Source organism: Molossus molossus, unplaced genomic scaffold (assembly GCF_014108415.1).
Source record: "Molossus molossus isolate mMolMol1 unplaced genomic scaffold, mMolMol1.p scaffold_m16_p_10, whole genome shotgun sequence".
Lineage (NCBI taxonomy): Eukaryota > Metazoa > Chordata > Mammalia > Chiroptera > Molossidae > Molossus > Molossus molossus.
Window position 1 is genome coordinate 53,291,132 of NW_023425345.1, and position 24,052 is coordinate 53,315,183.

Sequence of the window (24,052 nt, forward strand, 5' to 3'; positions counted from 1 at the left end):
AGTTCTGTTGAACATGAAGAAAAGTTATTTTGCTGCTATTTGAATGATAAAGTTGTGTCATTTACAATAGGTGGAAGTAATGGGCTATGTTTCCACCGTGTTATGCAATGATAACTAACATTTTTTGTTATGGTTTTAGTTTACTGCACTTGGACATTCTTCAGGGAAGCAGTGCTAGATGGTGATAGTGTGGTTAATGCCCAAAGCATCTGTAATATGCAAACAAGAATCAGTAACAACTTATGTATCCATTTTGCAATATTGGTAACAAATTGCACGTTCACCAGTAATACATATTACCAAACTCATTAAACTTGTCATAGAAAAGTGTAAGTTGAATACGCATTTTTAATATAATCATTTCATTTCTTGTAGTTTAGCATTTCAGATAGGGCGCTTTACCCTCCCCCCCCCTCCTTCCAAAAAAATGTTCTGTTGATTTGGTCTTCAAAAACCAGGCTTAAAAAATTGTTAGTGACTCAGATTGTAATTGTCTACTTTTAAAAATATAATATTACATAAATTTTTTTTATTTAAAGTAGCAAAGTTGAGCATGGCATGCATTTTATTCTTAGCAACTTTTTTTTTTAAAAAATTAATTGTGCTTTCAGTTTTATCTCTATTTGAAAAATTGATTATCTGGTTTATGATGGATAAAAATGCCCATGTTGTGTACTAATTGCATTTCTGGATTAGCTTGTTCTGTTTGTTTTTTGTGTTTTTTAGTTTTGCTTGTTTTGGCTGTTGTTGAAATTTAATTGATTACCACACAACTTTTTTAGAAAAATGCAATTACATTTCCACTTCATTAATTTACTTTGTGTAAGATTACGCCATCATGTGTGTGTATGTGTGTGTACATGTGTGTGTGTGTGTATGTATGTAAAACAAGGGACCATATACACAACATGATGTACCATGTAGCCAAGGGGGATAGTAGGCTAAACATATATGATTTATATTTTATAATATATGTATATATACATATTTGTATATTATATGATTTTGTGTATATAATCAGAAATTTTCATTGTAATTCATTACATTTGGAAGATTACACATTTAAACATTAGAATTACCAGATGAGATGTATCATGAAAATTCCATGTGTCATGTGTGTGTGTTTAATTAAAAATGATGTAGTTGCCTTTGAATTGCTAAATTGATTCCTGTGGATCTGAATAAGAATCTGCTTATTTAGCTTCCTATGTATAATTAACACTTTCAATAACAATGTTGCTTCTGCTAGAAATTTCACTATATTCATTTGAAATTAATTTATACTTATCTGCTTTATTAATCATTCCCTGTTGCTAACACAGAAAGAATCTGAGGAAGGAAGCTGGGCCCAGGTAGGAAATTCAAATGCTTTAAAACAATATTATTAGTATGCTACGAGGATATAAAGTAAAAAACTGTTTTATGTCACAATACTATAAATTTTCCCTTTGCTTAAGATTAGACTAATATGTATATTTAAATTTATTATGCTTAATTATATATATCTTTTTAAATCACCATAGTTTACACCTGGCCTCTTTTAAAGGGAACTCTCCTTTCTTCTTCAAAAGAATCAACTATAACTTAAATTTCTCTAAAACCATCCCTGAATATGTTTAATCAGGAACCATACAAGTTGAACATAAAAGGGTATTTAAAAAATTTATTTGCAGTCACATTTGCTTTAAAGTATAATGGACAGTGTGTGAGGACTGGCGTCGGACGGATGTTGTCAGCATTGTGACTGCTAGTCAAAAGTTACAACCATTTATTGAGATGGCAGTACAAGACACACATACACACTCTGAGCAAACATGTTTGCAAGGAAGTTGTGCATTTTCTAGCATTTCCACATGTTTCAAACTGAGAGAATTACAGTCATGTATCTCATAATGATGTTTTGGTCAATGATGGCCCGCTTACCCGACATGGCCTAGGTGTATATATAGTAGGCTTTACCGTCTAGGTTTGTGTAAGTGTGTACTCTGTGATATTTGCACAGTGTGTAAAGATACATTTCTCAGAACATATACCTATTATTAAGCAGTGTGTGCCTGAAATGTGTGTTATAGTTAATGTGATGCAAACTTTGGACTGTAAGGAAAATTTCAGTAGTTATTACTAAGATTTATATTTCATTCAGTAAACTAGCATTGCATTAGGTTTTGATTTGGTAAGAATTTTATCATTTTTAAGAACACACCAAAAAAGGGAAGTACCTAGATTTTCATTAGAAATATATATTATAATGGCAATTCACATTTGATAAAGACCAACACTATAAAATTAAGAGTAATAATCCCTTTTAAAAATTGGTTTAGGGGTGATGGCTGATTCTACTTTTCATTTTGGCTGTTACGAACAGCGTTTGATGAGACCAGTTTATATTGTATTAAAGAATTAGATGATCATTCTTAGTTTTTGATCATGCCCTACTTCTTTTTTTTTTTTTTTTTTTTATCCTCACCCGAGGACATTTTTCCATTTTTTGTTCAGGTAGAGTGGGAGGGAGAGAGAGGAACAGAGACAGAGAGAGAAACATCGATGTGAAAGGAACACATCGAGTGGCTGCCACCCGCACAACCGACCAGGGCCGGGGACAAACTGCAACCGAGGTACGTGCCCTTAGCGGGAACCGAACCCGGGTCTCTCAAGACGGCAGGCCGACGCTCTAACCGCTGAACCAAACCGGCCAGGGCATGCCCTACTTCTTTAAGTATGGCGTTTCTATTGATTGATTTCTAAAAAAAGATTCTTCCCAAAAATCTTTATAAAATATGGCTCATGCTTCACTGGGTAATGACAATCGTCCATATAAAGCTTCACCATTCTCTCTCTCTAGCCTGTGGCTCCTTTATTTATTTACTACTTTCTATTTTTACCTCAAGATTTGCCATTATACCATAGTAATGTCATACAACTGAAGAGAAGGAAATGGTGGAATATTAGTTAGCAGATAAAAATAAAATACATTAAATCTATTGACATAAAGAATATTGAAGCTCAGCATTTGTATTATACCATTAATTCTAATTTTTATTAAAAATGCATATTTGCATAAAATTAGTTTCCTCTAAGAATACAAAATGAATATCATCCTTTTCTATAGACAAATACCTTGATACATATACAGAGTCCCATTTTGTACCAAAGTAAACAAAATTTTTAGAGGCTAAATATTATTTCTGCTTTGTTTTCATATATCATAGTAATTAAGTATCAGTTGTAATAATAGGCAATATCCCCCATTTACCATCTTATTTTATTGGCTAAGAAACTTGACTGCTATAAAACAATTCTAGTGTCCGGTTTTTCTACAGACCCTGGCATATGGAGATATGAACCACGAGTGGATTGGAAATGAATGGCTTCCCAGCCTGGGGTTACCTCAGTACAGAAGTTATTTTATGGAATGCTTGGTAGATGCAAGAATGTTAGATCACCTAACAAAAAAGGATCTCCGTGTTCATTTAAAAATGGTGGATAGTTTCCATCGGTAGGTTTCCTCCAAAGAGTCATTCAAGTAAAATAATAAATAATGTGCCTATAACTAAATAAAAGAAAAGATGTTTAGGAAATAGAGAATATGTACTATTCAAAACATTTGTGAATATCTACTTGGCAAAATATTTCCATGGAGCAAATTACAGGGCCTCTCCAATGTAGAGTTGTGTGCATATTAGGTGCCCAAAACTTGTAAAACTATACACTCAAAAAATTCTTATAGAGCATAAAGAAATCCTGTGTTTGTGATTTGTATCTGTGTATGTTTTTAGAATAGAAAATTATTTATTAAGAATAAAATTAATTCAGCTTTAAGTATAAATATACGTGGTTATAAATTATATAATGTAAGGATATACTAGAAAAAAATTTGAGAAGGAAATCTTCTCTGAAGAATACTTTGTATTTTTGTTTTTGTATAAATCTTTTAGTGTGTTTGCTTATTTGTACATTAATTTTCAGAAAAAAACCTGAATGGGTTTTGAGACAGCCCTAAGGACACAGATGAATAAAATGCAACTTATTTTTCAAGTTGTTTACCATTTAGGCAGTAAAAAAAGGCTTGTTTTAATACCATGTCACAAATGTTATGCTGTAGCCTGATATCTTTGTAGGTTATGTGAATAATTGTTGCTTTGTGATTGTTTTATTTATAGTAGATTATGATGGCAAAGTAATACAGATAAATCTTGGTGATTTTGGCTTGGGAAATATTTGGTCACATCCTGTCCAACATTAAACTAGGGACTAAAATAAAAATGGCATAAAAATCAGATATGATGATGACATAAGTTAGGATAAAAAGAAAATAATTGGGGCTGTTTAATCAAACTTATGCAGATACTTTGAATCTTAATACAGTTATTAACACTGTTGGGTTAAACTAATTGGTTTGCCAGGGCTGCCATAACGAAATACCACAGACTGGTTGGCCTAAACAAAAGATTTTTATTTTCTCACAGTTCTGAATCATAACACCCCAGACCCACGTGGCAGCAGGACTGGTCTCTCCTCATATTGCAGATGGCCACCTTCTCGCTGTGTCCCTACCTTGTCTTTGTGTGCGTGCACCTCCGTAGTTTCTATCCCTGGCTCCAAATTTCCTCTTCCTATAAAGACACCAGTCAGACTGGATTAACCAATACTAAAGGATTTAATTACAAATGTAACTTATTAACCCGTGTCTCTAAGTGTTAGTGCACAATTATGAATGTGCTTAATCAAAGAACATTCTTCATTCTTCATCTGCTGAGTCAATTTAATTTTTTTTTCTTAAAAAAAACAAACAACAACAACAGAACAAGTTTACAGTATGGAATTATGTGCTTAAAAAGGTTGAATTATGACAGAAAAGAACTGGAAAGAAGACGAGAAGCAAGCCAACATGAAATAAAAGGTAATATTCTTTCTTTCATATCAAATGCCTTTTGGGAGTGGGGTTTGGGTCTCAGTTTTATAAACCTAAAATGCTATGTGTGTTACAATGATCATTAAGTAACATAAGTATATGGCTAGAATCATGTCATCCTTATTTCTTTTTCATTACATTTTTTATTAAAACACAGAAAAGAAGATCATCATTTTGCAAGGTAAACATCTCATTTGGGGCATCTTCTTGATCTTTAATATTGAAATGTATTCCTCTGAACCTATTAATTATACATTCTGTTTGTTCTAGAAATGCCTCAATGTAGATTTTTTCGTCAAATATTTAATAGAATATTCTCATCATGATTCAGAGAAATATGGTGTATAATTTATTTCTTATAGCTCATCTTTAGCTTCTATCATTTGGATTTAAGGGATACCACTTTGTAGTTTTCTTCCTGAAGTATGTTTTCCAATTAGATTTTATTATGCTTGATCTCACCACCTGGAAGGAGAGGAATTACACATTTGGTCCTACATCAAATATTTTATTAATATTTGACAGTTGCTGTTTGGAGTCTAGCTCTGAGAAAAAAAAAAAAACTTCCATAATTCACTAAGATTAAAGACGGACAACTTCATAGGATAAGTATCTGTGAGTGAGGTTATAAATAGCCCCTGTTTCCTATAACTGATCTGACGACATTTACAGGAATAACTCTTGTCTGTGACTAGGGGATCTCTGTAATTATCTGAAGTGTTAATTAACTTTGACCTTAATAAACAGCTTTCTAAAGTAAGAGGCCACATGACTATCAAGAATGTACTAACATTTAATTTGTTGCTAGGAAATAGTCAACACTGGTCTCTGGCCATTAATTGTTTAGGTCCAGAAGATCTCTACAAAGATTAAAGTCAGGGCGTCCATTTTGCTTGGAAACAGATTTATAAAAGGAGTTCAGATGTACAAAATGGAAAGAGAGATATGTTGCTATTCTGAAGAAGAAAGTTTGGTTCAGTAACTTATTTCTCTTCACCCTGTGAATAAATGGCTTATTTTATATATTTGATGACTCTTAACTATGGGTGTGGCAATGGAATTTTTGACTGGACATAGTGGTCCAGGTGTTCCATGGGTCCAGGGGCCCAAAGGTCCACAACCCGCTGTGTGTTCTTAGTTTCTCACAGGAAACAATTCAAAGACGAGCCAGGGTGGAGTTTAAAGCGAGAGTTATTAGTGAAGTGGTGAGACAGAGAAAGGCCACGCCACAGACAGACAGCCCCTGCCCAGGGGGACTCACTTCGTTTATTGAGGCTCATTTACTTGAGGGGTTGGACATTCAGTAACGGGGAGGAATATTCAGGATTTTTCTGGGATAGGGCCGGAGACTTCTCGGAACAGCCCCACCAGCCATTTTGTGTCCTTCTATGGACTTTCTGCTTCCACTCATGGTGGCTGGGGATGTATCGTTTAGCATGCTAATAATGTATTACAATGAGCAAATAATGAGGCCCGGGGTTACCACAAGATGAAATTAGTCACCGTTGGATTGAGCTGGTCTTCTGCCTGTTCTAAGGCATAGATCTGTTGGGGGATTGGTCTTACTATCTCTACCATAGTCCTTGTAGCCCTCATGGGTTACAGCCATTTTGCTGCATACCCTATCTCAATATATTTGCAGGAAAAAAAGGTGACCATATAATATGTCTTAGACTATATCAAAATATAAACCCAGCCCTAGAAAAGAACAAACACTTCCTATTCACAAATCCATTTAATGCAAAGAAAACTGGACAGTTTTGTTGTTTTCTTGAGCAAACCCATTAGATTTTTAAAATGTGGCATTTAGAGAAAACACTTAGAAAACCATTGCTGTCAGCTATACACACCTGTCCAACTTTTGAAGTAAAAGTGTACTATAACCAAGGGTTAGAACTAATCAGTTGCTCTCAACAGCAGCTGATTCATATAACTGAAGTATAATACTAACCAACTTACATTCTATTTGCTGAGATCTTTGTCCCTCAATAGAACAAGATAATGGAAACTCAGAGGAAAATGTATACTTTAGGACTGACCCAGGTAAACCTAGTGAATATATAATGTAAAATTTTCAGATATTTTACATCTTAGATTATTAGGGAAGTTTTTCTTTGCTGAAAACATGGAGAAAGAGCCAAAACTCTGAGGGAGACAATAACTCTCCTACTTGCAGAAGAAATTCGTTCTACTTTGGCTGCGTCAGGAAACAGTAATAAGACTATAGGAAGTGGGCAGTTTGAGTCTTTCCTCACATGTTCCTCATTAACTAAATCCAAAGAGAGACTTAAGGTCTTTCTTTTGCAATAGGGTTGTTCAAGCCACAGCAGTTCAGGAGAGAGATGTGAGGCAGATATAGCGTCCAGGTTCATATGCAGATGTTTTACCATTGCTATGAATTGGCAGAGACTAAAAGGGCATAAACTAATCTGAGGATCTTCTACTTCTGACTGTTACGGAGTACATTAAATCAGACCAATCTTCAACCAGAACAAGTAAAGGGCTAGAGAAATCAACAAACAGCTGTTTGAGGGCAGCAGAAAGCACCCAAAACACCTATGACTAGAAGGCTAAGGTCCTGGAAAAAAGAGAAATATGTAGAGGTAAGCCTGTCATTCTCTACTGCTTGTCCCTGTCTCACAGAACAAGAAAGAAAAACTGTGTGATTTAGAACTACCAAAGCTGTCAGGCATCAAGGAACCAAGGTCCTGGACAAAAAGGAAATAAGTAAGCCTGACATTTTACACAACCTTCCTCTCGAGACATTTTCAATCACATATATATGCAAAATAAAGAAAACTAAGGAAAAAAAATGGAAACATACCCACAGGTGAACCTGAATAATTATTTTTCAGACATGAACTTTAAAACAATTGTGATTAATGTTATAAAAAAAAATAAGTGACAAAGTGGAAAAATGTAGTATATAGCTAGAATCAAATGGTAAGAAATGAAAAATGGGAGGCTTCTGGTCAAGATGGCCACACAGGTGGAGAGGGTTCTCACCTCCTCCCACAAGCACATCAAAGTCACAACTAAACTACAGAGCACCGTCATTTAGAACTACCTGAGATCTGACTAATCGGAAGTCCTACAACTGGAGAATTAAGCCATATCAAGACTGATAGGAGGGGCAGAGACTCGGAACCAGCTGGTCCCACACTCACATGTGGCAGGTAAAATCAGGCGAGCTACCTCAACTGCAGGTGTTTCTCCTGAGGAGTGAGGAGGCCCAGCCATACACCAGGTGCTCCCATCCCAGGGTTCCAGTTCCAGGGAGAAAAGTCCCCATAACTTCTGGCTGTAGAAACCAGAGGAGATTGAGGCTGAGTGAGACAGAGCGCTTCCAGGGTACCAGGCAGTTCACAGACATACTCCTACGCACTCCCTGTGGGCTCCAGCAATGGGGCAGCAGCTCGAAAGGCACCAGAAATATACAGGGAGGAACTGAAGTGCTTGGCATCAGGGCTAGAGCTGCGAGGACAGCTTTCTCCCAAATAGAACTGCTGACAGTGACCATTATTCCTTTGAATGAGCGCCCCCTCCCCTGCAATAGCCCACAGGTGAGCACCATAGCTGAAATTCCATCAACCTGGCTCACAATTATTGCCCTGCCTTGGTGATTCTCTGAGGCCCTGCCCTACCCAACTTTCAGGCCCATTCAAGCTGTTCCCAGTGGCCTTTTCATACAAATGGCTGTCTTGGCTTATGCTTCAGATTTTCCTAAAATCTGGCCCCAGCATGCCCCATACCATTTGCTAAGTGGCCCCAATCCTGGCAGTAGCAGCAGCTCGCCTTGGTTCCCAGCCTGGTCTCACCTGGGCACCTCCAAGCCCAGCACAAGTAGCAGCCATCTGCAAATAACTGTAGCTCATGCCAGGTGGCCGCGGGCAGAACGCAGGCCTGCACCTCCCAAGAGGATCTAGAGCCAGCTCACCAAGTGGACAGCTTCAGACCACATCAAAGCATCATCACCTAACTACCTGATAAGCAGTATACTCAAGGGGCAAACTCAGTGGGCACCAGGACTCTGCTGAAGTAAGTCCTGCTCTGTGAGGTGTGCCCCTGCACAGCTGATCCCCCAGTGGCTGGAGATTGGTGGTCACAGCCAGTTTTTGCAGCTGATTGGCCTGGGGATAAATTCCTCCCACTGACTTGCCAACAGCAATCAAGGCTCAACTATAAGAGGAGGGTGAACACATCCCACATGGGGGATACATCTTGAGTACCCAACTTGGGTGATCAGTGAGACTGTGCCACTGAACCATACAGGACACCTTCTATATTAGGCCACTCTACCAAGCTCAGGAGACATGAGCAACTATACCTAATGCATAGAAACAAACACAGGAAGCCTGCAAAAATGAGTAGACAAAGAAACATGTCCCAAATGAAAGAACAGAACAAAACTCTAGAAAAAGAACTAAACAAAATGGGTACAAGCAATTTACTAGATGCAGAATTCAAAACACTGGTTATAACGATGCTCAATGAATTTAGTGAGGACCTCAACAGCATAAAAAAGGACCAGTCAGAAATGAAGGATACACTAACTGAAATGAAGAATCATTTATAAGGAATCAACAGTAGAGTAGATGAAGCCAAGAATCAAATCAGTGATTTGAAATATAAGGAAGCAAAAAACACCCAATCAGAACAGCAAAAAGAAAAAAGAATAATAATAAAAAAAAAATGAGGATAATTTAAGGAGCCTCTGGGATGACTACCAACATTCACATAATGGGGGTGCCTGAAGGAGAAGAAGAAGAGCAAGAAATTGAAAACCTATTTAAAGAAATAGTGACAGAAAACTTCATTAACTTGGTGAAGGATATAGACGTACAAGTCCAGCAAGCATCAAGAGTCCCAAACAAGATCAACCCAAAGAGGCCCACACCAAGACACATCATAATTAAAATGCAAAAGGTTAGCTCGGTTGGTATGACTCAGTGGTTGAGCATCGACCTATGCACCAAAAGGTCGCCAGTTTGATTTCCTGTCAGGGCACATACCCAGATTGTAGGCCAAACCCTGGTGGGGGGGCATGCAGGAGGCAGCTGATTGATATTCTCTCTCATCGATATTTCTTTCTCTCTCCTCCTCTTCCTCCCTCCCTCTCTCTCTCAAAATCAATAAAGAAAAAATATTTCAAAAGATAAATAAGTAAAATAAAATGCAAAAGGTGAAAGACAGAGAGAATCTTAAAAGCAACAAGAGAATGCCCTGGCTGGTTTTCTCAGCGGTTAGAGCATCAGCCTGCGGTCCGGAGAGACCCGGGTTCGATTCCTGCTAAGGGCACGTACCTCAGTTGTGGTTTGTCACCAGACCTGGTTGGGTCGTACAGATGGCAACCACTTGATATGTCCCTTTCACATCAATGTTTCTCTTTGTCTCTCTCCCTCCCACTCTATCTGAATGACAAAGGAGTTCTCATAAAACTGTCAGCTGATTTCTCAACAGAAGCTTTTCAGGTCAGAAGGGATTGGCAAGAAATATTCAAAGTGATGAAAACCAAGGAGCTACAACAAAGATTTCTCTACCCAGCAAAACTCTCATTTAGAATTGAAGGACAGATAAAGAGCATTCCAGACAAGAAAAAGCTAAAGGAGTTCATAACCACCAAACCAGTGTTATATGAAATGTTCTAGGATCTTTAAGAAGAAGAAGAGTAAAGAAAAAAATATGAACAATAAAATAGCAGTAAATATATACCCATCAACAATTGAATCTAAAAATCAAAATAAACAAGCAGAACAGAAATAGACTCATAGATACAATGAATATTTTGATGGTTGTCAGATGGGAGGAGGGTTGAGGGGATGGATGAAGAAGGTGAAGGGATTGGGAAGTACAAATTGGTAGTTACAGAATAGTCACAGTGTGTAAGGTACAGCTTAGGGAATATAGGCAATACTATTCTAACAACTATGTATGGTGTCAGATGGGTGCAAGATTTATTGGGATGATCACTTAGTAATTTATGTAATATTTAATCACTGGGTTGTACACCTGAAACTAACATGATATTGTATGTCAGCTGTAATTGAAAAATAAAAATGATTATAAAATGGAAAAAAAAAGAAATACCTAGAAATTTAAAGAAGCAGAAAGCTTAAAACTGAAATGAAGAATTCAATAGGTGTTTGAACAATAAAGGAGAATTTTAATCAAATAAAAGACCCATCCTTGAAAATTTATGGCCTGAAAGCTGAAACATGAAAAGAAACAAGAGGATGGGTGAGGTCCTGAGAGACAATTGAATGCATTGAGGAGTCTAGTGCCGGTGTAATTGGAATCCCAGAAAGAGGTAAGAGAGAATGAGGAAGAAGTGATATTTGAAGATAATGGTGGAAATTTGTCGGGGGAAAAAGAATCAAACAAGCCACAGGCACAGGTTCGTGATACTCGATGCAGCCAAACAAGGTTCAAAGGAAAAGGGGGTGTCCAGCCGGTGTGGCTCACTGCTTGAGCATCATCCATGGACCGAGAGGTCCCAGCTCAATTCTCGGTCAGGGCACATGCCCAGGCTGTGGGCCCAGTCCTCAGAAGGGGGCATGCGGGAGGCAGCCAATCAATGTTCTCTGTCATTAATGTTTCTATTTCTCTCCCCCTCTCCCTTCCTCTCTCTCTAAAATCAATAAAGGAAGAAAAAATAAGAAAGGAGGTGAGGAGGGAACACATCTAGACACATTGTGGTAAAGCTGAAAACTGTGACCCTCCCCCCCAAAAAAATACAACAAACAAACAAAAAATTCTTAGAATCTGCCAGAGAAAACTCCACATTACTTTCAAAGAAGCAGCCTGAAATATCTGACTCCACAATTAAAATAACGCAAGAGGGAAATGGAATGACATTCTTAAAATGTTTATTAAAACTAACCTTTTACCTAAAAGTTATAACTGTATGTTTATCAATATTGAAGGCAAAAGTAATACAGTACAGGTTCAGGCAAATAAAATCTGAGAAATTACATTACCGGAAAGTCCAAAGACAAACAATATATTAGAATGAATTATTCAGGCCAAAAGAAAATCATCATACAGAAAATGTTTTCAATGCAGGCAGTATAAGGAGAATGGAAGGAATGTATGGGAATTTTTTTTTTATCCTCACCCGAGGACATTTTTCTATTTTTTTGTTCAGATAGAGTGGGAAGGAGAGAGAGAGAGAGAGAGAGAGAGAGAGAGAGAGAAACATCAACATGAAAGGGACACATCGAGTGGCTGCCTCCTGTACGACCCAACCACAACCAGGGACAAACTGCAACCTAGGCAGGTGCCCTTAGCGGGAACCAAACCCGGATCTCTCTGGACCTCAGGCCGAGGCTCTAACCGCTGAGCCAAACCAGCCAGGGCTGTGTGGGAAATTTTAATAATGATAAGAAAAGCAATAATAATGTCTGTGGCATTTAAATGTTATGTGAAAATAATATATATAACTACTATAATGCAGAAGGCAAGAAGGGCATAAATGGAATTAAATTGTTTGACGTTCTTTGCATAATCTAGGAATGATAAAATCATTCTATTGCAGTAGATTATAAATCAAAGATGCATATTATAAGCTTTAAAAGCTAATAGAAATCAAAAGAAGAAATTACAAAGAAATTGGGAACTATTTTGACTGAATGATAGTGAAACTGAGGTATCAAAGTTTGGGGGCTACAGCTAACTCTATGAGAGTCATGACTACATTTATTAGAAAATATTTATGCCCGGCCGGTGTGGCTCAGTGATTGAGCATCGACCCATGCACCAAGAGGTCACCGGTTCAATTCCCGGTCAGGGCACATGCCCAGGTTGTGGGCCCAATGCCCAGTGGGGGGCATGCAGGAGGCAGCCAATCGATGTTGTCTCTCATCAATTTTTCTCTCTCTCTCTCTTCCTCTCTCTCTAAAATCAATAAAGAAAATATAATTTTTAAAAAAAGAATATATCTACACATTAATTATTTATGTGTTCATCTCAATAAGTTATAAAAATAATAGAAATTAATTTAAGATGGGAGGAAGGAAATAATAAATAAGAGTGGAAGTTATTGTATACAAAAAACACACAATGGAGCAAATGAACACTACCAAAGCTGGTTTTGTGAAAGGCTAATAAAATTGGCAATCTTCTGCCGAAGATAAGAAGAAGAGAGAAAAGGTACAAATAACAAATATAAGAAGTAAAAAGGCAATATAGCTACAAGTCCTTTACATATTAAAATGATTAGAGGATTTTAGGGAAACTTATGGCAAAATATTTGAAAAATTAGAAATAGACAAACTCCTAGAAAAGAAACAAATTACTTAAGAAAAAAATCTTAATAATTCTTCAATTATTATAAAAAAAATTGAAATCACATTTAAAGAATGTTATGAAAAAAATGTCATGGGCAGATGACTTCACCAATGAGTTCTTCCAAATTTTAAGGAGAAGAATAACAAATCTTATGCATATTATTTCAGGAATTAGAAAGAGAAAATATATCCACCCTCATTTTATAAGACCAGCATAAACTTCATAGCAATAACTAATAAGGGCATTATAAAAAAAAAAAAAAAGGATAATTGCAGGTAAACAAAATATAAGAATAAATAAAAGAATAATGTACCATGAAGAAGATGGTTTAATACCAGGAATTTTATGGTTAACATTTGGTAATTCCATTAATGTTACTGATCAAATTAACAGCATAAAGAAAAAAATCAGGACTTCCTCAAATAGATGAAGAAAGCTAATTTATTAAAAATCAATACCTTAGCAAAGTAGAAACAGAAGGGCTTTTCTTGATCTAATAAATGAGTATCTACTAAAAATCATAAAACCATACTTAATGTTAATATTGAGAGTTTTACCACGACTTTTATTCAAGATGAACTACAAGTTCCAATCAGTGTAATAAAAAAGAAAAGCAAATAAATAAACTCTTTAAAAAGTTTTAAGACTTAGAAAAGATACACAGAAAATCCAAATGATTTAATGATAAATGATTTGAATGGGGGATTTTAGCAAAATCTGTAGATAAAAATTCAATATGGCTAAAAAGAAATGCACTATCAAAGCATGAAAAGACATAGAGGGAACTTACATGCATGTTACTAACTGAAATAAGCCAATGTTAAAATCTGCATTGTATGATTCCAACTCCATGGTGTTCTGGGAAAGGTAAGACTATGGAGACAGTAAAAAGATCACTGGTTGCCTACAGTTAAGCAGGATGAAGAAATGAACAGACTGCACAGGGATATTTAGGGCAGTGAAGCTATTCTGTGTGATACGATAATGATGGGTCCATGTCACTATATATTGGTCAAAACCTGTAGCATGTACAACAGTAAGAGGGAACCCCACTGTTAACTATGGACTCTGTGTCATGTAAGTTTCTTCCATTGTAACATATGTCCTACTCTGGTGAGGGACTTTATAGTGGGGGAGGCACTTATGCGGGTCAAGGGACATACAGAAACTTTTTATTTTCTGCCTAGTTTTGCTATGAACTTACAAATACTCTAAAAAATAAATTAAATACCAACAGAAAAATCAATAATATTTCTAGTATACAAGATATTAACATCAAATAGAATAGAAAAATCAAGCATCAAATAAAATGAAAGAACTATGAGACTCCTACACAGAAAATTTAAAAAAGTTATTGAAGGAAATCAGATAAAACCTTAAAATGGATTTATAGATTCAATACAAAAACCCAATTAGGTAAGAGAGGGGAGTTTCAAATTTACTACATCAGCCTGGCCAGTGTGGCTCAGTGGTTGAGTGTCGACCTGGTCAGGACACATGCTCAGGTTGTGGGCTTGATCCCCAGTGGGGGCATGCAGGAGGTGGCCAATCAATGTTCTCTCTTGTCAGTGTCTCTCTCTCTCTCTCACTCTCCCTTCCTCTCTCTCTCTAATATCAATAAAGGAAAAAAATTAAAATAAAAAAATAAAATCAATTTACTATATCAGACTTTAAAATGTACATTGAGATTCAAAGGCCACAAATAGCCAAGACAGTCTTGAGTAAAAAAAAATATAAAATAAAACTCAAGGACATAGGCTACTGCATATCAAGAATTTTATGACTAACATTTGATAATTTCATCAATGTACTTGACCAGATTAACAGCATTAAAAAAATCAGTTTCTCAAATAGATTAAGAAAAGCTCATTTATTAAAAATTAATACCTTTGCAAACTATAAACAGTAAATAAGCTACAGTAAATCAGACAGAGTGATGCTGGTGGAATAGATTAATAGCAATGGAATAGAATCAAAAGTTCAGAAACAGACTCACACTTATAGGAACTCTCAATTTATGACAGAGATGACTATGTTGTGAGTGGTCTTTTCAGTATACAATGCTGAATCAGTTGGGTATTCACTTTCTTTTTAAGGAGCACTGACCCTACCTACCTTCTGCTGAACAAACATTAATTCAAAATGCAATGTAGATTTAAATATGAAAAGTAAAATGAAATAAACTTAAGGGCAATACAGATCCAGGCCTCTCCCCTGTCTTCTGGTGGCTGGCTGGCCATCTTGGTGTTCCTCGACTTACAGAAGCATCACCTCATCTTTGTCTTCATGATCACATGGTGTTCTCCTTGTATACATATTTTGTTTCCAATTTTCCCCTTTTATGAAGGAAAGCAGTCATATTGGATTAAGATCCATCCTAATAATCTCATTTTAATGTGATTACTTCTATCAAGACTGTATCTCCAAATAAGGTTACATTCCAAAGTACAGGAGATTAAGACTTCAACATGCGGATTTCAGGGAGGACACAGTTCAACCCATAATGACACAAAATTACCATAATGGCTAAAAACAAGCACATTAAACAAAACAAAGCAAATAAAAAATACCAAATATTGGTAAAGCTGCAGATTTTCATACACTGCTACTGAGCTTTAAATTGTGAGTGGAATTTATTTAGCAATATCTGTTCATGTTAAATGTATGTATAAAAAATGACTCAACAATTCTCTTCCTTGTTACTTACTCAATAGCAATATATAAAACAAAATAGATATGTAAGAATGTTCAAACCAGCACTATCCTTAATAATTTTCAGTGGGATCCACCCAAATGCCCATCAACAGAATGGCTAAATTGTGGCATAATCATACAATGGACTACTAAATAGAAATGAAAATGAACAATCTATACTATTTGCCACCGCATGGATGAATCCCATATTGAGTAAAGACAGACACAAAAATACATATTGTATTATTTTACTTATGAACACCTAAAAAAAATCAGGCAGCCCTGGCCGGTTTGGCTCAGCGGTTGGAGCGTTGGCCTCGGTACAGAGAGACCCGGGTTCGGTTCCCGCTAAGGGCATGTACCTCGGTTGCAGTTTGTCCCCGGCCCTGGTTGGTCGTGCGGGTGGCAGCCACTCGATGTGTCCCTTCACATCGATGTTTCTCTCTCTCTCTCTTCCTCTCTCTTCCTCCTGCTCTATCTGAACAAAAAATGGAAAAATGTCCTCGGGTGAGGATAAAAAAAAAAAAATCAGGCAAAACTAATCTGTGGTGAGAATAGTCAGTATATTGGTTAGATTGGTTATTGTTGCAGTGAATATAGTGACCAAGAAAGGGCATGAGGGGAACTTTGTGGGGCTGAGGTATCACTTTATTGCTTTAACATTATACACAAGAAAACCTAACTTGGTTAAATGAGTGCATTAAGACAAATTAGTAATACTTTTTTAAAATATTGTATATAAATACACTTTCTCACCACTTCCCCCCCAAAAATACCATCTTGTTTTTTAGAGATAAATTAAATGGGAGAAAATAAACAGTTGAAGCTGAAGAATAATTCCCAAAATATTCCTTATACTTTTTCTGGTGAAGTATAAATTTTATTTAGAAAGCAAAAAATTAACAGAAATACTTACTTTTACTGTAAGTATTTCTTACTGTAATAACAAATTATGCGTTTTTGTTTTTCTTTCTATAGGATTAGGAAAATGTTTCAAGTTTTTAAAGTTTTCTCTTAAATTCCTTAAAATTCTTTTTTATAAAACATTCTAGTTTTTCTGCTGATTTTACTGGTTTTTATGTAGCATTCTGTCAACTCATAATGAAAAGAAATGGGGGAAAAACACATTGGTATGTCTTCATCTAAGAAAAGGTATACATTATATTTTTCCCTAAATGTTTTAGTTTCGGAAAATAAAATTTAATGTGTTTCATACCTCAATAAAATACTACTTTATAAGCTAATAGAAAAATCAACTTGATTTGGCTAAGTGCTTGATTTTTGCATTAGTGTGTGATTTAAAATAATGAATTGCCAAAATAGTAGGGAACTATTAAACTATTTAGTCCTTGTTTTATCTTACTTGTTCTGGTCTTTGATTTATTACTTCAGATAAAAAAAAAAGTCTCTTCCACTGAACGTCTCTATGTGAAATATTGAAATAGTGGTTAAAAAACACTGATGAAGATTCTCATTTTGCTCTCTTTATTGAAGCTATGCATCAAGACACAAATAAGAAATGTCCCCATCTGGTGGTAAAAATATTGAACTTCAGACAGACCCCAGAGCTTCTAAATGAAAACAAGAAACAACACTTGGAGACATTGTGTTCTCGTTTCAGTGATAACAAACAATCAAAATGACAACTTTTTTTCTGAGCTAAAAGTAGAAAAGGTTAGTTCTCAGAACAGTACATACATGCACATAGGGGGTCCAGGTGCGTTAGGGAGCGTGCGTAACAAAGCCAGCATAAATGCTGGCCTGGCCAGATAGATGCCTGTGGCCCATTCCAACCATTATTATCATTATTATTGTTATTATTTTTTTATTATGCAAAATACTGCAGCCTAAAATTTGCACCTCTTTTCCTAGATGTGTTGGTGTGGAGCAATGATCGAGTTATTCGCTGGATCCAAGCAATTGGACTTCGAGAATATGCAAATAACATTCTTGAGAGTGGCGTGCATGGCTCACTGATAGCCCTGGATGAGAACTTTGACTACAGCAGCTTAGCTTTACTGCTGCAGATTCCAACACAGAACACCCAGGCAAGCCTTTCTGTGCTGCCGTTGCCCTGTGTCCTAATTTATATAGCAACTAACTCAACTTCTAGGGGAGAAAAAAACTTAGCTGTGTGTTAACGATTCCTAACTAGAGTTAGCTCAACCTTTGAAATATGTCACTGGGGCTTTCGTTTCAAGCTACTGATTTTCTAGCCAAAACAAAATCATGAAATTAAGCAGGAAGGGATTTAGAGGTTATGTAGTCCAACCTCCCACCTGAATGCCAGATTCCCCAAAACAATATTTCTGACAGATGGCCTTTAGTTTCTGCCTCTCTGAGAGACAGCTGTTTCTATTTACATATTGAATTATACAGACACTTAGCATTGGGTATACCCTTGATTCCCAAATCTGGATAATTATTTGAATCACCAGAGGTCCTTAAACATTTTTAAATGAAACCGGCAACCTATGTATATATCACAGGCCTAAGAAATCAGGTATCAAGAGATAGGGCATAAGAATCTTAATTATCTAAAGTTTCCCCAAATGGCGATCATTGACAGGTTTGAGAACTACCTGCATAGACTTGGCAGTCTAACTTCACTTTTTATTTTGTTTCTGTGTATTTCAAATTGTATAGAAAATATTCCATTTGAATAAAGTAGCAAAGTGAGGTCAAAGCCCCTAGATCTCAGACATTTATATGAGTCTATTTCTCTACTATTCGAAGATGAGAGCAAATTGCCCTGCCTTTTATTTATAGGTTAAATTCGCAGTGGCTTGCAGATAGGGAGGACTAAAAAGTTTAAGACATCATAAGTAAAACGGGGTTTGCAATGCTTTCTCAGATAAATACAATCTCTGTTCTTTTAAAAATAAAACGTGACTTCCGTGTTGGTAACTATTATTTGATGTCGACAGGCCAGGCAGATTCTTGAACGGGAATACAATAACCTCCTGGCGCTGGGAACAGAACGGCGACTGGACGAAGTAAGTCCTTCTCTATCTCTCAGGAGAACCTGAGGGTTCAAGCAAAACGACTTTCAAGGAGTAGTTCACAAAAATTAATCAGATGCTTGCTCGATGGAGAGAATCTAGACATTTTTCCAGTGTTGTTCCAAAATATTACATTTTATTACTCATTTTATTTTTGAAAGAACTTCATAAACATTGTCATATCAGCAGTTAGAAACACTAAGATGTAATTCAAAAACAGACTTTTGTCACGAGCTGTGAATGCAACATAATGTTGAGCAAGGTTTTTTTTTTTTTTTAAACTGTAAGTAATGATAACACTAATCCTAATAAATTCAGCTTTTTAATAAGAAATGTGCTTATTTCTTAAATAGCAATATATCTTCACAGGACATGTTATGATATTAAAATGAAAAGAAACTTGCTTTCAACAAATGAAAAGCTTTTTATTATTTTTTATAGCAATATTGAGTCTTCCTTAAAAATGTGAATAAAATTTTACCGGTTGTAGGATTTGAAGGTTCTCTTGAGGGTAAGAATCCTGGTACATCACACATGCATGTTTAAGTTATTTTGAAAATAATAAGCATGTAAGTAGCCTCTTGAGATGAAGAAATAGAGGAGAGATTAGCAAACTCTGTTCGATAGACGCAATGGACCTCAACAGTCCGTCCGAGGTTTTACACAGTCTTTTTGGAAATAGCAAGAAGGCAACCTGAGCAGGAAGAGATGCATAATTTTGTGTTGCAAAATGCAGCTGTTTCTTGGCTATAAAGAAAAGCTGATTAAAATAGTTTTGTGAATGAACCCAGGAAATCCTAAAATGAGGCAATAATTCCACATTCAAATGTGTAGTGATCCTGGCATTATAAAACCAAGCTGTCCTTTGTGGAGGAAGTTATAGGCAGATAAACTCTACTGTCTTGGCCTTGGCTAACTTCCTATAAGTTCATACTCCTGTATAATCAGGACAATGTGCAATGTTTTATTTTATTTTAGTATGTTTTTATTGATTTTAGAGAGAGAGAGGATGGGAGAGGGACAGAGAAAAGGAGAAACATGGATGTAAGAGAAACATTGATAGGTTGCCTCCTGTATGTACCCTGACCTGAGATTAAACCCACAACCTGGGCATGAACCCTGACCAGGAATCGAACTGGTGACCTTTTGGTGCAAGGGTCAACACTCAACTACCTGAGCCACACCAGCCAGGGCACCAGTAGTATTTTTAAAGTCAGTTAATATGTAACTGATTTTAGTTGTATACGTTGTTTGACGATCTTTTACATCTGTATTCTTTTTTTTTATAGTTTTTTTTTTTTTAATCCTCACCCGAGGACATTTTTCCATTTTTTTGTTCAGATAGAGCAGGAGGGAGAGAGAGGAAGAGAGAGAGAGAGAGAAACATCGATGTGAAGGGACGCATCGAGGGGCTGCCACCCGCACAACCAACCAGGGCCGGGGACAAACTGCAACCGAGGTACGTGCCCTTAGCGGGAACCGAACCCGGGTCTCTCTGTACCACAGGCCGATGCTCCAACCGCTGAGCCAAACCGGCCAGGGCTACATCTGTATTCTTAATTGTTGAATGAATGATAGTCTGCATACACCCACATACACTTTTAAATACAATATTCCCCTTGCTGAAAAATTGCAAAAAAATTTAATAAAAATTATTAAAGATCTGTCATACTGCTGCATTCTAAAATGCAGATTGACCTGAAGGAGCTGTCCAACGAGAGACAAAGCCTATATGATTTATAGTGTTGCTTCCTGAAAGTAACAAGCAGAAAGTTCTATATGGGGTGTAACTATCTGCCTTTAAATTACACAGCTTTTTATTATTGTTAAAAACACAGCAAATGATTTCATCATTCAAGCACTCTATTCCCTTTTGTCCTACTTTTTGTTTCTTTTCTTTTTTTTTTTTAGTGTAAATAAAAATAACTAAACATCGTGCCCAGAACCAGAGTGGACTTGTTTCTGAGGTTGATCACCTTCAGATGCCACTAAAATAATTGAGAGCACATGTGTTTCTACAGACTTTGACTTTAATTAAGAGGATATATTTTAGCCTCATCTCATGGAAACTTTTCCCCATGATGTTGCTGCTTTATAGTTCCCATAAACTCTCTGCAGTAACACTATGTTGAAAGAGCAGAAGTCAGGAATCATGATTTAAATTCTTAAATTTCTGGCTTATTTTTGAGCCCTTAACTCATATATTGTAGGAGTTGTATATCCCTACGATGTAATGTACTGTTACTAGAGCTGAGGAATATTTGTGTTTATGCAACAACTTCTCCAAGGTTCAAGAAGGCAGAGAGGCTACAACTGTGAAATTTTGCTTCTTTTCTGTATCAGTAAACATTTGGAGATCTAGTGTAATGTAAAACCAAACAATTGAGGAGTAGCAGACCTTTCTTAAACTGTAAAATGCCTACCAAATCTGAACAAAATTTAGAGATTGATAATAAGAATTCTAAGAGAACAGTGGATAGATGTAATTACAAGTGACTTTGTGTGTCACTTAATTAAATTAGCAATCTATGATGGAGAATCCTCTATAGTGTTACTTATTTATAACAGTGATAATTTGAGTTGAATATCAATCATTCTGTATGCTAAAATTAAGTCACCTGTGTTAGTAGGGTCAACCACACATACTTAGCTATAACTTCAGGAAATAGACAGTTCTTCTCTAGATGAGAAACTTAGTAATATAAGAAGATAAGATTTATGTGGAATGATTAATAATTTTCCTTAGAATTAGTAATAACAATATTAATTAAATGCTAAATTACAAATTGCTGCTTATTGATATAGAGAAAATAATTGTGTCTGTGTAGGTACTTTGTGTATGTCCAGACAGGGAAAAAATTTATCATCAATACATAATAGAATAAGCAATTACATTGATAAAACAGCAACCAGGTACATTATGCTTTTAGTGGCATCTAAAGAATACAAGTGTTTATTAAAAGGATGTGTCCAGGCTGCACAGGTTTTTCAACAAATTAAAAATGAATTCTATATCAGCTAAAATATAACATGTGACAAATTGAGTTTCTTACAGAGAATATAGATTATAGTATCCTATATGAGCCAGGCTATATCAGATACAGATTTCTATAACATATATCTCTTGTGCACATAGAAGGAAAATTTATGAAACAGTTATTCAAGTGTATGAGCCGACACTTATTCCACTAAGTATATTATACCATAAAACCAGTTTGCTTAAAGTGCAATAAAGTATCTCCAATATAAACTTTTTGGGAAAATGTTGGGGTTTTATTTTAAGTTTTCAAAAATGTTTACTTTTATAGATGACAACCTTTACATGTGAAATCATATGAAAATTTTTTAATAAAAACAATTGTTTTAAACTTTCTGCATTTTCATTTTGTAATTGATAGAATTCTTAAAATAAAGCATAATATTCTATATGTATACTTGATAGGCTGAACATAAGTAATCAATATTACATGTTTTTAACTCTCTCGGCAGAGCGATGACAAGAATTTCCGGCGTGGGTCAACCTGGAGAAGGCAGTTCCCTCCCCGCGAAGTGCATGGAATCAGCATGATGCCCGGGTCCTCGGAAACATTACCGGCTGGATTTAGGTTAACCACAACATCTGGGCAATCAAGAAAAATGACAACGGAGGGTACAAAAGTTTTTCATTTCTGCTTATAAAGTGAAAAGCTTGTTTAGCAAATGCTGGTATCATAGTCTGCCCTTGCATAGCTTTTTGGAATTGTTTTCTTGAGTTGGTTTGCTCTGCTTGAAGTTTACTTTGCTTTCATCAGACCAGTCTCTTACGTAAACTGCTAATGCATGAATTCATGGCACTTTATTCACATTAAAAAATGATCTCTATTATCCTAAAGAGGACAGTGTTGGCTAATGTCCACATCTAGGAAGAACCATAAACATCTGCATGATGTGTGTTTCTTTACTCTTCTGTTCCTGAACAATTTGTCTAGTTAGCGGTAGTAAATGGAAATGAACTCCGCTGTCATCCCACATATTTGAATATTTAAAATTTTATACTTCATCTCCGAAACTCAGAGCATCAGATATTCTCCCCTTGGACCAAGGTAGAAGGCCTTAAATAAACAAGCACAACCATGAGAAGAGAATTAAACAAACACAAAGCCAACAGTCATTTCCCAGTTAGTATTTCCTTCTGTGGACATTAGAATTGTGTCACGTGCTTCCCAAGGAAAATGGCCTAAGAGGAGAGACGGTCAGACATGATAGCCACAAAGCTATTTCCGTTTGGTAAGCATTAAGAAAACAAACAGCCCCACTCTATTATGGTTATCACTTAGAATCATTATTTGTCTTCTAGTTTATAGTTATCACAGCCTTTAAAACTCGTCCTGATATAATAAACTGTGACCTTTGATTTACATTTCTCCCTACTTGTTAATATTATGGGACATGCTAACAAAATGTATGAGGATTTTAACATGATTAAAATTAGTGTAGAAGCTCTTCAGCCCTCGGAGGGGACAACATCCCCCCCCCACCACCACCACATTCTCTAAGAGCTGTCTTTGTTTCAAAAGCAGAAACACCCCAGAGAGCTGCTCTTGCTACAGATCTCCTCTCAGGAGAACACACAGCTCTGAAGCTCAGTTGCATCACATGGGAATACATTTTCCTTAGTAACTTGGTCTAGAGAAAAAAAATGTGAGTGGCTTATATCTGAGAGAAAGAATGTCTACTAGTATGTTCAGGATCCCTTTATGCAGGAAAAAAAAAAAATCTTTCTCATCTGAAATTTTGTACGCGACCATCCAAGTCCCTCTAAAGCCCTTTTCTCCATTTGCAGTTGCGTCTTCAAGACTGCAGAGGTTAGACAACTCCACTGTTCGCACATACTCATGTTGACAAGCCACTCAAAGGAGGCAGCACTGACTTGCTGTGAGTAGTTTTCCTTGGCTGACAAAAAACAACCCACCACAAAAATGGAAGCTACATAGACTAGTAAACGGACACAGTACCCTTTGGTGTGGCCTAGCGGAACGGAAGTGAGAGAACCCCTTTGAATTGCTAGAGGGTGGAAAGGAATCTCTATTTTCACTTAATCTAGGACTTGCTATCACCATCCGTCTGCTGTGGTTGAAGGTCTGTCTGTTGGCCTGTCACCACCTGAGTACATATCAAT

At 36.3% G+C, this 24,052-nt stretch overlaps 1 protein-coding gene across 8 annotated transcripts in view; it reads left to right on the forward strand.

Annotated features, from left to right (window-relative positions):
• Positions 1 to 24,052, forward strand: part of PPFIA2 (PTPRF interacting protein alpha 2) — a 437,224-nt gene that overhangs the window by 410,073 nt on the left and 3,099 nt on the right. For 3 of the 8 annotated variants that reach the window (XM_036251326.1, XM_036251333.1, XM_036251332.1), the window contains 7 exons: positions 1,323 to 1,352; positions 3,321 to 3,496; positions 4,803 to 4,900; positions 17,765 to 17,940; positions 18,820 to 18,888; positions 22,384 to 22,543; positions 23,717 to 23,808. In XM_036251326.1, the coding sequence (XP_036107219.1) occupies positions 1,323 to 1,352; positions 3,321 to 3,496; positions 4,803 to 4,900; positions 17,765 to 17,940; positions 18,820 to 18,888; positions 22,384 to 22,543; positions 23,717 to 23,775 (768 nt within the window). In that variant the 3' untranslated portion in view covers positions 23,776 to 23,808. Of the gene's footprint in view, positions 1 to 1,322; positions 1,353 to 3,302; positions 3,497 to 4,802; positions 4,901 to 17,764; positions 17,941 to 18,819; positions 18,889 to 22,383; positions 22,544 to 23,716; positions 23,809 to 24,052 lie in introns of all 8 variants that reach the window. The other 5 variants (XM_036251327.1, XM_036251330.1, XM_036251331.1 and 2 more) reach the window with 3 other exon arrangements.